Source organism: Phoca vitulina, unplaced genomic scaffold (assembly GCF_004348235.1).
Source record: "Phoca vitulina isolate PV1807 unplaced genomic scaffold, GSC_HSeal_1.0 scaffold30, whole genome shotgun sequence".
NCBI classification, from domain to species: Eukaryota; Metazoa; Chordata; class Mammalia; order Carnivora; family Phocidae; genus Phoca; species Phoca vitulina.
Window position 1 is genome coordinate 23964806 of NW_022589733.1, and position 14138 is coordinate 23978943.

Below are 14138 nucleotides of genomic sequence, written 5' to 3' on the forward strand. Positions count from 1 at the left end.
GAATTCATTTATCAGTTCTGGCAGTTTTTTGGTGGAGTCTTTGGGTTCTCTACGTACAGTACCATATCATCAGCAAATAGTGAAGTTTTACTTCTTCCTTACCAATTTGGATGTCTTTTATTTTATTTATTTTATCTGATCGCTGTGGTGAGAGTGGATATCCTTGTCTTGTTCCTGACCTTAAGAGAAAAGATCCCACTTTTCCCCCCATTAAGGATGATGTAGCTGTGGGGCTTTTCATATAAGGCCTTTATTATGTTGAAGTCTGTTCCCTCTACACCTACTTTGTTGAGAGTTTTATCATGAATGGATGTTGTATTTTGTCAAATGTTTTTTTTGCATCTATTGAAATGATTATTTGGTTTTTATCCTTTCTCTTATTGAGATGCTGTATCACATTAATTTGTGAATAATGAACCACCCTTGCATCCTGGGAATAAATCCCACTTGATCATGGTGAATGATTTTTTTTTTTAATGTATTGTTGGATTTGGTTTGCTAATACTTTGTTGAGGACTTCTGCACCTATATTCATCAGAGGTATTGGCCTGTAGTTCTCTTTTTTTTTGTGGTGTCTTTATCTGGTATTGGTATCAGGGTGACACTGACTCATAAAATGCATTTGGAAGTTTTCCTTCCTCTTCTATTTTTTGAAAAAGTTTGAAAAGAATTAGGTATTGGGGCGCCTGGGTAGCTTAGTCGGTTAAGCGGCCGAGTCTTGATTAGGGCTCAGGTCATGATCCTGGGGTCCTGGGGTCAAGCCCTGTGTAGGGCTCCACACTCAGCGGGGAGTCTGCTTCAGAATTCTCTCTCTCCCTCTGCCCCACCCCACTAAAATAAATAAATAAATCCTTAAAAAAAGAATAGATATTAACTCTTCTTTAAATGTTTGGTAGAATTCACCTGTAAAGCCACCTGGTCCTGGACTTCTGTTTCTTGGGAGTTCTTTGAGTAATGAGCAAAGTTTTAAATATACTCATATCTTAACAACCGTGCCTACAAAGTTAGCTTTTTCAACAAAATTACCCTCTTCACAAGGCTGCCATGTAAAAACACTAAATATTTATTGGACCAAGTAAGTATTTGTTGGACCAAACGAGAAAAAATAAAGAAGAAAATTAAAATCATCTGTAATTCCACTACTCAGTGACTACCTGTAGTATTTTTTCTATTTCGCAAAAATATAATCACCATAATGTGCTTTCACATGACAAAATATTACATACACTTTAACATCAGTTTAAATAAATGTGTCGTATTCCATCACTGGATATGCCAGTTTACTCAACCAATTAATTCTCTCGGTTTGGATTAACAATGCTTAAATGGAAAGTCTCATGAAGTGAATCTTTTTGTTTTGTTAAAAAATGATTTATTTATTTACTTCTAAAGATTTTATTTTTTTATTTATTAATTTGAGAGAGAGCGAAAGAGAGTATGAGCGGGGGGAGGGGCAGAGGGAGAAGCAGACACCCTGCTGAGCAGGGAGCCCGACTCGAGGCTCTATCCCAGGACTCTGGGATCATGACCTGAGCCAAAGGCAGATGCTTAACCAACTGAGCCACCCAGGCACCCCTATTTATTTTTAAAAAGATTTATTCATTTGAGAGAGAGAGAGAGAGAGAGAGCGAGCTCACGAGAGTGGGCGAAGGGGCAGAGGGAGAGAATCTCAAGCAGACTCCCCACTGAGTGCAGAGTGACGTGGGGCTTGATCTCTCGACCCACGGGATCACGACCTGAGCTGAAACAAAGAGTCAGTCGTCTAACTGACTGAGCCACCATCCATGTGCCCCTAAGGATTTTACTTTTAAATAATCACTACACCCAATATGGGGCTTGAACTTATAATCCTGAGATCAAGAGTTGCACTCCACCAATTGAGCTAGCCAGGTGCCCCCCATTAGTAAATCTTTGCACACACTTCTTCACAAATCGTTCCTTTAGAATAAATGTCTAAAGTAGAATTAGTTTTAAATGCTTTTGAAGCACAGGGTCAAGGGTCTCTCTAAATAGTTGTGTCGGTGTACATTCTTAACAGCAGCACTGTGAGAAAACCCCTGTCCCTGCACTCTCTCGGTGGGTATTTTTATTTTTTTAATGTTCTTAAAGTTTATTTTAAGCAGTGTTATTAGCAACTGTTCTTGGGCTTCCAAAATCCTGATAATTTCTTACATTGCACTACATGTGCAAAGCCTCACTCATGAATTTTCTGTATAGAGTGCTGTTGTAGGAGGGCTTAGGGACATGAGCAGCAAAATATGGCAACACTTAAATAATGCGCCAGATTCTCTTTTTTGTTGTTGTTTTGTTTAAGGTATCATTAAGCCTACTGTAGGGAAGAGGAAACTAAGACTTGGAAAATATTCCAAGTGGTTATAAATTGTCTACAAAGAGTAAGACAAGGAATCCCTGATTAAATGTTCATGGTATTTAGAAGGACAGGCAGGCAGGAAATGTAAACCCTAGAGAAGAATCTGAATAAGCTACAAAAATTCCAGGGAACCTTTCTGCTTGGGTCTGCTGCCCACACCAGGTGTGAGGTATTACTGGAGGGCTGCAGGTTTCTCTATGACTTTTGACTGGGGGAGGGCTTAAGACACCCCGGTCTTGGCTTTCCCGGGTCACGTTACTGCCAGCTTAAGCATTAGAGCTGATTCTAAGTTTTTGGGGATAGCTAAGTGCTCCTGCAGAAGGAACAGCTGCTCTATTCCTTCTGAATCTACCTGTTCCAATCAGCACACAGCACTCAGGCTCTGAAAGCGGAGGCTTACACGAGGTACAGAAGTTAAGTGGCACAGTTACCACCTGTTATCCTTCTTCCGTATATGTGCTGCCAAAGCGAGCACTCTTCCCCTTCTTTCAAGGAATGAGTTTTTCATGACCCAGGTGTCAGTTTTCCCAGAATGAAAATGTTATGTGATGAAACATTGGTCAATACTCCCTAGATTATATGATAGAAACTTTATTTAAGCTGGCAAACTAAAACTGAAAACCAACGTATTGACTTAGATAACTGAGAAATCCATTGGAGTCTAACTTTAGGCATGGCTGAATCAAGGGCCATGAATCTGTCTTTCTCCACTTCCCAGCTCTGCTTTCTGTGCATCAACTTCATTGTTAGGTAGGCTTCCCCATTCTATGGCTGAGAAGGTACACATTCAATAAGCCTGGGGCCCACATTCATTGAGCTAGCTGAAGTCACAATTAGTTGTTACTCCAAAACCTCATTTTTAATGCTGTATGGACAGCAAACCATGCAGACCTCCTTCAGAAGATATCAGACATGTATTATAAATCACAATGTGAGACAGACTGCCAGTGATCCCCCAGAGACTCCCCCGTCACAATGCAAGTAAAGCCTTACAACCACATTAAGAGTGACTCATTCCTCCTTTTTCAGATTTGCCAAGTAGGTAGATTCTTGCCACCTACCTTTTCATGCGCTCATGTTCACTAGTGTCCAGAGCTCTCAGGGTTCTGGCATAAAGAACAACGATGTCACTGTGCTTGGCTTTCTTGTTGCACTAAAGAGCCCAACAAGATAAAATTAGTGTGGTTCTAGGAATCCTCCTGACTTAACATGTTGACTGTGCACAGGCTCAGTCCTTATCTATGGTTCTTACCTGGGGACATTTTCTTGCCTGGCCCTTGAGCCACTTAGAAATGCACTTATACCCAAAGAGGTGTCCACAGCGTAATGCTGAGAGTCGGTGATCCCCAGCATTGGTCCAATGTTCAAAACATATTGTGCAAGTGTCCCCTTCTTCATCATCCACAGAAACAGAAGGTAGAAGAGGGTTGGTCTTCTGGGGAGACTAGATGGAAACCAGAATATATTCAAATTAGAGAAAATACAAAATCAGTCTTGAAGAGGATGTGCAACTCTATCAAATCAACAAAACCACACAAAGACAATACAAACCCAACTGAAAACGCTGCTGAAAAACTGCAACACCTCTGAATCACTTGTCATTCTTTGTAAAGTGCAATCTGGTCAAATGTTTCATAGAAGCCATGAAAATATTACTTCCCTTTGATCTTATGAAATTCTTGGGGTTTTTTTTTTTTCCATTCAAATGAAGAAAAGGAGCTATCTTTACAAAGACATTAAAAAAACAAAACAAATCTAGCAGTTACCTGAATAACCAACAACACAGAAGAGTAGGCTGTTAAACATTCAAAATTAGGTTCATAATCAACTCAAATAGTTATAAAATACTTGAATAGAAAATACGTAAAAGAAACCCAGAAAAACAAAGAAAGGATAGAAACAGCTTACAAAAAGAATACAAATGGTTCATAAGTGTTCATTTATAATTAAAAAATGCAAATTAAGGTAAGAAACCATTTTTTCATTTATTAGGTGGTATAAACTGATGTGTGATGACACCACGCAATGCTGAGGGCTAAGGAAGAGACAGGTGCACTTCCATACTGTTGCTGCAGGTAGAAAGTGACACAGACTTTCCAGAGGGCCATCGGGCATTTCATCTATCAAACCTGAACACATCTATCTCTCCTTTCACAGACAATCTCTCTGCTAGAAATACATCCATGAATAGTCACAAATACCTGCAAGACAACTGTACAAAAATGCTTAGTCCAGCATGATTTGTACCAGAGGAAGGAAGGAAGGAAGGAAGGAAGGAAGGAAGGAAGGAAGGAAGGAAAGAAGGAAGAGGGAGGGAGGAGGAGGAAAGAGGGAGAGAGGGAGGAAGAAACGGGAACTATAGTGTACACGACAAAATAGGAGTTAACTAAAAATTTCTTTATGATTGAACACTATGCAGTGATTAGTAAGAATGAGATTCCCTTTTGTGTAAATTAAAAAAATAGAACATCTACGTACACAAATAAATTTACATGCACACAAAATTTTTCTAGAAGAAAAAAATAAAAACATGGAGGCCATATAGAAACATGCAAAAAGTAGGTCAAGGATGTTTTGAGATTGGCAGAGTCCACGGCTGATGTAAATAACTCATATTAAGGACTATGTGTTATCTTTGTAAACAAAAATTGTTTAACACATAGCAATCATATTCTACCAGATATTTCATAAACTGTATTCATATCCACTATTTTAATCAAAACTTAACTTTGTTAGGTAGGCAAGACAAGTTATCCTTACCTCTATCCCTGCTTTTCTAAACCTATGAGGAAGCAGTCACATAACTGAGTAAGATAGACTGGACTCACACCCTGACCTCCTGCCTACAGAGTCTGCAAGCTTTCCACTTTAGCCCTCAGCCTCTTCTTTAAATGCAAATCCAAACATTTCATTTAAAAGGATGTTCATATTACCTGTTTGGGGTGGGTCTCTCCTCCACCAATACATGTAACTTCTTGCTCTGCTGAGGTACCTCCTACTTGTTCTGCCAAGTCATTTCCAGGAACAGTAAGGTAGGTAATGCATAAAAGAAGACAGAAGTCAGGTATGAGAGGCTAGCAGGAGAGCCTAGCTCACCACAGCTTTTCATTTCTCATTGGTAATAATGCTGTAAATTTCCCCAAGTAGTAATAGTGAATTTATTTTTTAACTTATTTTGGATACTTTCAAATATACATAAAAAGTAGACAGAACAGTGTAAGTAACACACAAGTACTCATCACCCAATTTCAAAACAAATCAGTATTTTGCCAATCTCGTTCTAAGCCCCCATTCCCATTATTTTCTTTTGTAATGCTTAGTAACAAACTCTAAAATGTTACTTCACTTATAAAAATTTTGTAGGGGCGCCTGGGTGGCTCAGTTATTAAGCGTCTGCCTTCGGCTCAGGTCATGATCCCGGGGTCCTGGGATCGAGCCCCGCATCGGGCTCCTGCTCAGCGGGAAGCCTGCTTCTCCCTCTCCCACTCCCCCTGCTTGTGTTCCCTCTCTCACTGTGTCTCTCTCTGTCAAATAAATAAAATCTTAAAAAAAAAAAAAATTTTTTGTAATACTGATAAGGATTTTACACATACTATTATTATCATACCTAAGGAAAGTAACAATAATCCCTTAATACTGTCTAATATCCACGCAGTTCATACTCAGAATTTCCCAGTTGTTTTCAAGTTGCTCTTTACAGCACATTTATTGCAATCAGAATCTAAGCAAGGCCTCCACGAGCTTGATTGTTTTATCTGTTTTTTTTCACTCTAACAATTCTCCTTCATTCATTTTTTTAAAAAGATTTTATTTATTTGTCAGAGAGAGAGAGAGTGCGCGCACAAGCAGGGGGAGCGGCAGGCAGAGGGAGCAGCAGGCTCCCCGCTGAGCAAGGAGCCCGATGCGGGACTCGATTCCAGGACCCTGGGATCATCATGACCTGAGCCGAAGGCGGACGCTTAACCGACTGAGACACCCAGGCATCCCTCCTTTACTCATTTTTACCCCTTTCCTGTCACTGATTTGTTGGAGGATATCTGGTCATTTGTCTTATGAAATACCCTACCGCCCACATTTGACTGACTGCTTCCTTGAGGTACTGCTTACTTATTTGCTCTATCACCTATATTTCCTAAAAACTGGCAGTTAAATCTAGAGCTTTCGGTAGATTCAATTTTCTTCTTTGGCAAGAAAAGGGGCAGCAAGAATACATCTTTTACTGTTTGCTTCTGATTGTAGCACATAAGGAGGCGCATACTGGGTTCGGGTGGTACCAGTCTGATCCCTAGGTTATCAGGTTCCTCGTCAACCTTTCAAAACCTCCATTAATGGTCAAGGAGGTGATTTTAAATTTTTAGTCCTTTTGCTTTTGAGGCTCAAATGATCTCATCATAGACCTGTGGGAGCCCCTTTAAACTGGCTCCTAGAACCAAAAAACAAAAACCCCAACACCAAAAAACCCCACAAACTTTTATTGAAGTGGAATATATATACAGAAAAGTGTATCCTCAGTATTCCATTCAGTGAATTCTCACAAACTGAACTATATACCAGAACATCACCAAAAACCCCAAGAGTGCCTTTTATACCTTATGTCCTCCTTATTTCTTGGGGGTAGAGGGGAGATGATTTGCCCCCACCAAAGGTTACCACCTTACTAAATTCTAGGAACGTCTATTGACTTTTGCCTGCTTTTGTATATAAACAGCATTTCAGAGTTATCCAACTTTTTTGTCTGCTAATTTTACTCTACACTGTTCGTAAGATTCTTCCATACTAACATGTGGAGTTGTGGTTCATTTATTTTCACCACTGTATCGTGTTTTATTGTGTTAAGTATATCACATTTATCTGTTCTATTGCTGATGGGTATTTGGGTAGTTTTCAGTTTTTTCCCATTACAAACAACACTGTTACATTCTTGTACGTTTCTATTGAACACATGTACTCCTTTCTTTGGTTACATACCTAGAAGCAGAATTGCTTAGCCACAGGTTTTATATGTACAGATGAGTTTGTAAAGATACTACCTGAATGTCTGTACCAATTTACACTCCCACCAGCAGTGTATGAGAGGTCTGGACGATTTATATTCTTTCCAATACTTGATATTGTCAGTCTTAAATTTTAGCTGTAGTGGTGGATGCATATTAGTTACTGCACTGTGGTTTTTTTTTTTTTTTTAAAGATTTTTTTTATTTATTTGAGAGAGAGAATGAGACAGAGAGAGAGAGCATGAGATGGGGGAGGATCAGAGGGAGAAGCAGACTCCCCGCTGAGCAGGGAGCCTGATGCGGGACTCGATCCCGGGACTCCAGGATCATGACCTGAGCCGAAGGCAGTCGCTTAACCAACTGAGCCACCCAGGCGCCCCTGCACTGTGGTTTTAATTTGTATTTCCCTGATGACTAATGAAGTCTTTTTATATATATAGTGGCCATTTGCCTACCCTCCTTTGGAAGTACCTTTTAAAATCTTTTGCCCATTTTTCTGTTAGGCTGCAAAAGTTATACACCCTAGATATAAGCCCTTTTTCTGATATATGTATTATGAATGTCTTCTCCAGTCAATGGGTTCCCATTTCACTCTCCTAATGATGTCTGTTGATGAACCTAAGTTCTAAATTAAAATTCACCTCATTTGTCCTTGATTTGTTTGAGAAATCTGATCATTTGTCCTGAAAAATGTCTATATCCTGGATTTGACCAATTGCTTCCTCATGATATTAACTTTTATTTATAGTAAATTTAAAGAGTTGTACAAGCATCACCACAATCCAATTTTAAAACATTTCTATCATCCCCTGAAGATTTCTCATGCCAACTTAGAATCATTTCCCATCTGCACCAGCAGCCACAGGTAATCACTAATCTACTTTTTCTCTATAGACTTGCCTTTCCTAGACATTTTATGTAAGTGGTATCATAAAGTATCTATGCTGGTTCACTGTCATAAACTAAAAAAGAATTTTTTAATGCAATTTTCTTGTACTGCCTCTAAATTTCAAAGTACTCCTTACTTCTGGGTTTTATCACGTATATATTCCTCCTAATACTAGGATGGTTTCTTGTTTTACACTAGGTCCCTGATCCACTATATCTTATTTTCTAGTATGAGCCATGAATCTAGTTTTACTGTTTTCCAGTTAGCAATCCAGTTTTTACAATAGGACTAATTTAAAAGTCTATCTTTTCCCCACTGATTTGAGATGGTCCCTTTAGAATATAGTAAATTTTCTTTTTTTTTTTCCCTAAGATTTTATTTATTTGAGAGAGAGAGAGTGAATGCATGAGTGGGGTGAGGGGCAAAGGGAGAAGCAGACTTCCCGATAAGCAGGGAGCCAGACGTGGGGCTCGATCCCTGGAACCCTGGGATCATGACCTGAGCCAAAAGTAGATGCTTAACAATGGATCGTGGATCACCACATCAAAAACCAATGATGTGGGTGCCTCGGTGGCTCAGATGGTTAAGCGTCTGCCTTTGGCTCAGGTCATGGTCCCAGGGTCCTGGGATCTAGTCCCACATCGGGCTCCCTGCTCCTTGGGAGCCTGCTTCTCCCTCTGCTTCTCTCTCTCTCATGAATAAATGAATAAAATCTTAAAAAAAAAAAAAAAAAACCAATGATGTATTATATGGTGACTAACATAATAAAATTAAAAAAATAAAATAAAATAAAAAAAAGCAGATGCTTAACTGACTGAGCCACCTAGGCATCCCTATACTACATTTTCATATACATTTAGATCTTTTTCTAGATGTTCCATTTGTAGAATGTCCCACATTTTAGATTTGAATGGTTGCATCTTTCAAGTATTATTTACCTTGTTCCTCTACTTCCCATACACTGTGCAACCTGGTTATTTTATCTAGAGTCTTAAGTAGATTCAGGGTTTTTGGGGGGCAGCAACAGTACTTCCTAAGTGCTATGGATATTTTTCTTTTTTTTTTAATTTTATTTTGAAGTAATCTCTACATCCAACATGGGGCTCGAACTTACAACACCAAGATCAGGAGTTGCATGCTCCACTGACTGAGCCAGTCAGGCGCCCCCCTGGATATTTCTGATTGCAACACATCAAAAGGCCTTAAGGTCTGGTGGTGCCAGCCTGGTCCCTCTATTAAAAGGAATCCCATTAGCCTTTCAACCTAATGGTTTTAGGATCAACTGCTGATCTTTGCCTAGATACATAATTTTATTAGGAGTCAGGAAATTATGACTTTTTCCTATCATTCCTGCTCGAATATTAGCTGGAATTTTTCATTTAGAAAAACTTCCCTAGTAATAGGTGGAAGGAATGAATAGCCAAAGCAAAGAGAATTTTTAGGGCACTGAAAATTTCTATATAATGATGGATATGTCATTATACATTTGTCCAAATCTGTAACATGTATAACCCAAAGGTGAACCCTAAGGTAAACTATGGACTTCGAGTGATTATGCTGTGTAACAAATCACCATTCTGGTGAGTTGCTGATAATGAGGAGGCAATGCATGTGTGGAGACATGCACATGGGAAATCTCTGAGCCTTCTCAATTTTGTTGTGAACCTTAAACTACTCTAAAGAAAAAAAAAAGTCTTAACAAAAGCAAACCTCCTTCATCAACTATTTGGTTTTCCTGAATAAAGTTGACAGAGAAAAAACAGGATAAATGCTTAATCCTTTAATTTACCAGTTTTCAGAGTAATGAGTCAGGGCTCTAATAACTTAGGATGCTGATAAATGAGGTTTTAAAAAGTACATAATTAGGAATTTATATTTTTAACAGATTTGATGTATTTTAACCTACATTTCAATCCATAATCCAAGAATACATTCATTATTCATTTTGATGTTTAAAATGTCCCATCTTAAGCCACGAGGAGCCCTTTTAAGGTTGCTCCCATGTCTATGGACACGATAACTCCATGAGAGATGGCTTCCTTGCTTCCTAGCACAATTAAATGCCCTAGGCTCACCTTGTGTATCTTCTATCCCAGACTTGGAAAATCATTTCTCCAAGAAGCCCTGGTTCCTTTAAGTGGGAAAACACCACAATCTGGGGTATCAGAGAGTAAGTAGGACATATGCTCAAGGGGTCTCTGCCCACTACTGCTAAACAAAGTCCTACTTGCACAATGCGTAACATTATACTAGGACTTCAAGAGTGGCAGACTAGACAGGGTACCGAATTTACAAAGCTTTTCTTTTAAATAAAGAAGCTACTTCCCTCTCGGATGTCAAAGAAAATGAAAGAGGATATAAAATGCCACGACAAAGTGACCAACTTACTGGGTCACAAATCACATTACACTTCAAGTTAGATCAAATCCTCTACATAGGCTTATGGCCAGTGAAAGCTCTGCACTATATGAAGGAGGAATTGATGACATCTGGGGAAAAGGTAAAGTATCAAAACACAAGTCCTGGAGGCTAAGCTTCCTGGGTGTTAGCCTTGCGAATCCAAAACTGAATAAAATACTCACCTTCTAAAACAACAGCTCTGGTTTCCTCCGCCTGGACAACAACTTCTTCGGGCTCTGTAGAGCTATCACTGTCAGAATCGGAACTACTTGAGACCTGCAAGTCTTCAGAGACAGGATTTCTGGTCTCTGAATTGTGAGAGGTGCTTGGCAAATGAGGCTGGGTCCGGCTCACTTGAAAGTAAGCATCCAACGGTGCTCTCGACCTATGTATATATAGAACATTACAGTACAATGGACCATCATCACAAGAAAAATGCACAGTGATCGGAAGGTAAATCCTAGTCATTTCAACCCATCTCCAGGCCGTTAAATGCTACCTTTGAACACTGAAGCAGAAACAGCAGTTTTAGGCAGATGTTGGCTGGCCTGGATATTCTCTTTTCCACTCAATTATTACATTCGCCACACTGGAGGTTGACTCTAGCTAAAAGCAAATTCTACTTTACTGGCTTTTGGCCATGTGTCAGTATCTTCTAAAGGACACAATGCGGCAATCTGTCTATTAATATTAGAGGGCTGAAAGAGAGTGGACAAGAAGAAAAACGGCTCTGTTGACCAAATACAGCCTCACAGGATTCTGCTGCTGCAACAACGCACACCACAGTCTTTCAGGGTAAAAATGAAGTCTGGCTTCAGTCACCATTGCTTTACCTCTTGCTTTAAAACATTATTTTTCTTTTTAAGTTTAAATAATGTCACGTTAAGGTTAAAAACATAGCATGATATCAAAAAATAACTCAGGATGAGAAGAGCCAGTAGCAGATTTAGTAACACTTCCATCTCTTCAGGCTGGCGGAGTTTTAACCACACCCACTACAGTTTGCAGTTACCCTCACATCCAAGCTAACAAACCACACCCTACTTCCTGCACAGAATGACCTTCAATATTAAAAACCAAAAAGGTGTTCTGTACTTTAGAACATACTACCTAGCTACTAATTACGAAGTATTACTGAAAGGTGACCTACTTTTAAGTTTTAATAACTGTCTTTATAACATTAAGATATATTATTCCCCAGAAACATCGTTGGAGACTGCTCATACAGAAAAAAATTTGATTTCTCGTAGTTTGGCTGCAATTTATGGCAAACCAGGGCTTTCTATTAAAAAATGATGACAGAACAACAACAACAAAAAATGATGACAGAACAAAATAAATGTTATTTGGTATCCAATTCAACAGAAGATTCACCTTTGTAAAAAAAAAAAAAGAGAGAGAGAGAAATGTGAATAAATTGAAATGAGAAGTAGCAATTGTGAATCCATTTTGATTCACAATTTAAGTGTACAATTTAGTGTTTTTTAGCATAACCACGGTTATGCAACCATCACCACTGTATTATTCCAAAACATTTTTACCACACGTAAAAGGAACCCCATACCCATATAGGCAGTCTTTCCTTCTTTTCCCCTTTCCCCAACCTCTAGCAACCACTATTTTACTTTCAGTCTCTATGGACTATTCTGGACATTTCATATGAATGCAATCATATAGCATAGTCTTTTGGGTCTGACCCCTTTCAGAACTTCATGATATATACAAGGACCATGTCATCTCTGAATAGCTATAGTTTTATTTCATCCTAACTGGAATTACCCTCCTTTTTTGGAGGGGCCTAATTGCTCTGGCTAGAACCTTAGTACAGTGGTGAACAAAACTGGCAAAAACAGACATCTTTGTCTTGTTCTTGATCTTAGGGGTAAAGCTTTCAGTCTTTGCTCATTTAGTATGTTAGTCGAGGGTTTTTCATTGATGGTCTTTATCAGGTTGAGGAAGTTCCCTTCCATTCCTAGTTTGTTGAGTGTTTTTTATCATGAAAGGGTTTTGTCAAATGCTGTCTTTTTTTTTTTTTAAGATTTTTATTTATTTATTTGAGAGAGAGAGAGAACGAGTAGTGGGGAGGGGCGGAGGGAAAGAGAAGGAGACTCCCCACTGAGCAGGGAGCCCGATTCGGGGCTCGATCCCAGGACCCGGACATCAAGACCTGAGTCGAAAGCAGACGCTTAACCGACTGAGCCACCCAGGTGCCCCTCAAACGCTCCTTCTCCATCTACTGAGATGTTCATGTTTTTTCCCCTTTATTGTATTAATATGGTATATCTCATTGACCGTTTTTTATATATTGAAATTGGCCTTGCTTTCCTAGAACAAATCCTATTTGGTTATAGTGTATAATCCTTCTCATATGTTGTTGGATTCAGTTTGCTAGTACTTTGTTGAGAATTCTTTTATCTATATTCATAGATGATACTGGCCTATAGTTTTCTTGTGATGTCTTTATATGGTTTTGGTATCAGAGTAATACTGGCCTTACAGAATCAGGAAGTATTCCCCCTGCTTCCATTTTTTGTAAAAGTTTATGCAGTACTAGTGTTACTTATCTTTTTTTTTTTGACTGGGAAAATAACTTTATTTTCTTCAGGCATGTGGGGAGATGTCTAGTCTCAGAACTTCTGGAATTGCTTTTTGGTACCAGTGGCCTTTGTGACTTCGGGCATGTTGAAGCACACAGTCTTGTTCGATGGCCGGCACTCACCCACTGTGACAATGTCACTGATCTGGATATCCCTGAAGCAGGGGGACAGGTGCACGGACGTGTTCTTGAGGAGTTCTCAAAGTGGTGTACTTTCGGATGTAGTGGAGGTAGTTGTGGCAGATGACAATGGTCCTCTGAGTCTTCATCTTGGTCACCACACCAGACAGAATCCACCCTTGGATGGAGACATTACCAGTAAAGGGGCATTTATCAATATAGGTGCCCTCAATGCTTCCTTGGGTGTCTTAAAGCCCAGACCAATGTTTTTGTAGTATTGCGGGAGCTTCCCCTTGCCAGTTTCCTGAAGGAGAACCCTCTTCTTATTTTGAAAGATGGTTGGCTGCTTTTGGCAGGCATGCTCAGTCTGAATGTCCACCATCTTTCTGGCTGCCTGAAAAAAGGAAAGTACCGAAGCCATCTGGGTTTCCTTATCCACTGCCTATTTCATCTTTTTTTTTTTTTTTTAAGATTTTATTTATTTGTCAGAGAGAGAAAGAGAGCACAAGCAGGGAGAGCAGCGGTAGAGGGAGAAGCAGGCTCCCCCACTGTGCAAGGAGCCTGATGTGGGACTCAATCCCAGGACCCTCAATCCTAGAACCCTGGGATCATGAATTGAGCCAAAGGCAGACACTTAACCGATTGAGCCACCCAGGCGTCCCCTATTTATTTCATCTTTAAACATTTGGTAGAATTCACCAGGGAAGCCATCTAGTTCTGGGCTCTTCTGTGTGAGAAGTTCGTTTTTTGTTCTTTTACTAATTCAAT

At 39.5% G+C, this 14138-nt stretch overlaps 1 protein-coding gene and 1 pseudogene across 1 annotated transcript in view; both read right to left on the reverse strand.

The window, feature by feature from the left end:
* Positions 1–14138, reverse strand: part of RFWD3 (ring finger and WD repeat domain 3) — a 46513-nt gene that overhangs the window by 17648 nt on the left and 14727 nt on the right. The window contains exons 3-6 of the mRNA XM_032424442.1: positions 10837–11039; positions 5305–5375; positions 3624–3815; positions 3433–3524 (exon numbers count right to left, since the gene is read on the reverse strand). Of these exons, the coding sequence (XP_032280333.1) occupies positions 3433–3524; positions 3624–3815; positions 5305–5375; positions 10837–11039 (558 nt within the window). The remainder of the gene's footprint in view (positions 1–3432; positions 3525–3623; positions 3816–5304; positions 5376–10836; positions 11040–14138) is intronic.
* Positions 13282–13795, reverse strand: LOC116644682 (annotated as a pseudogene).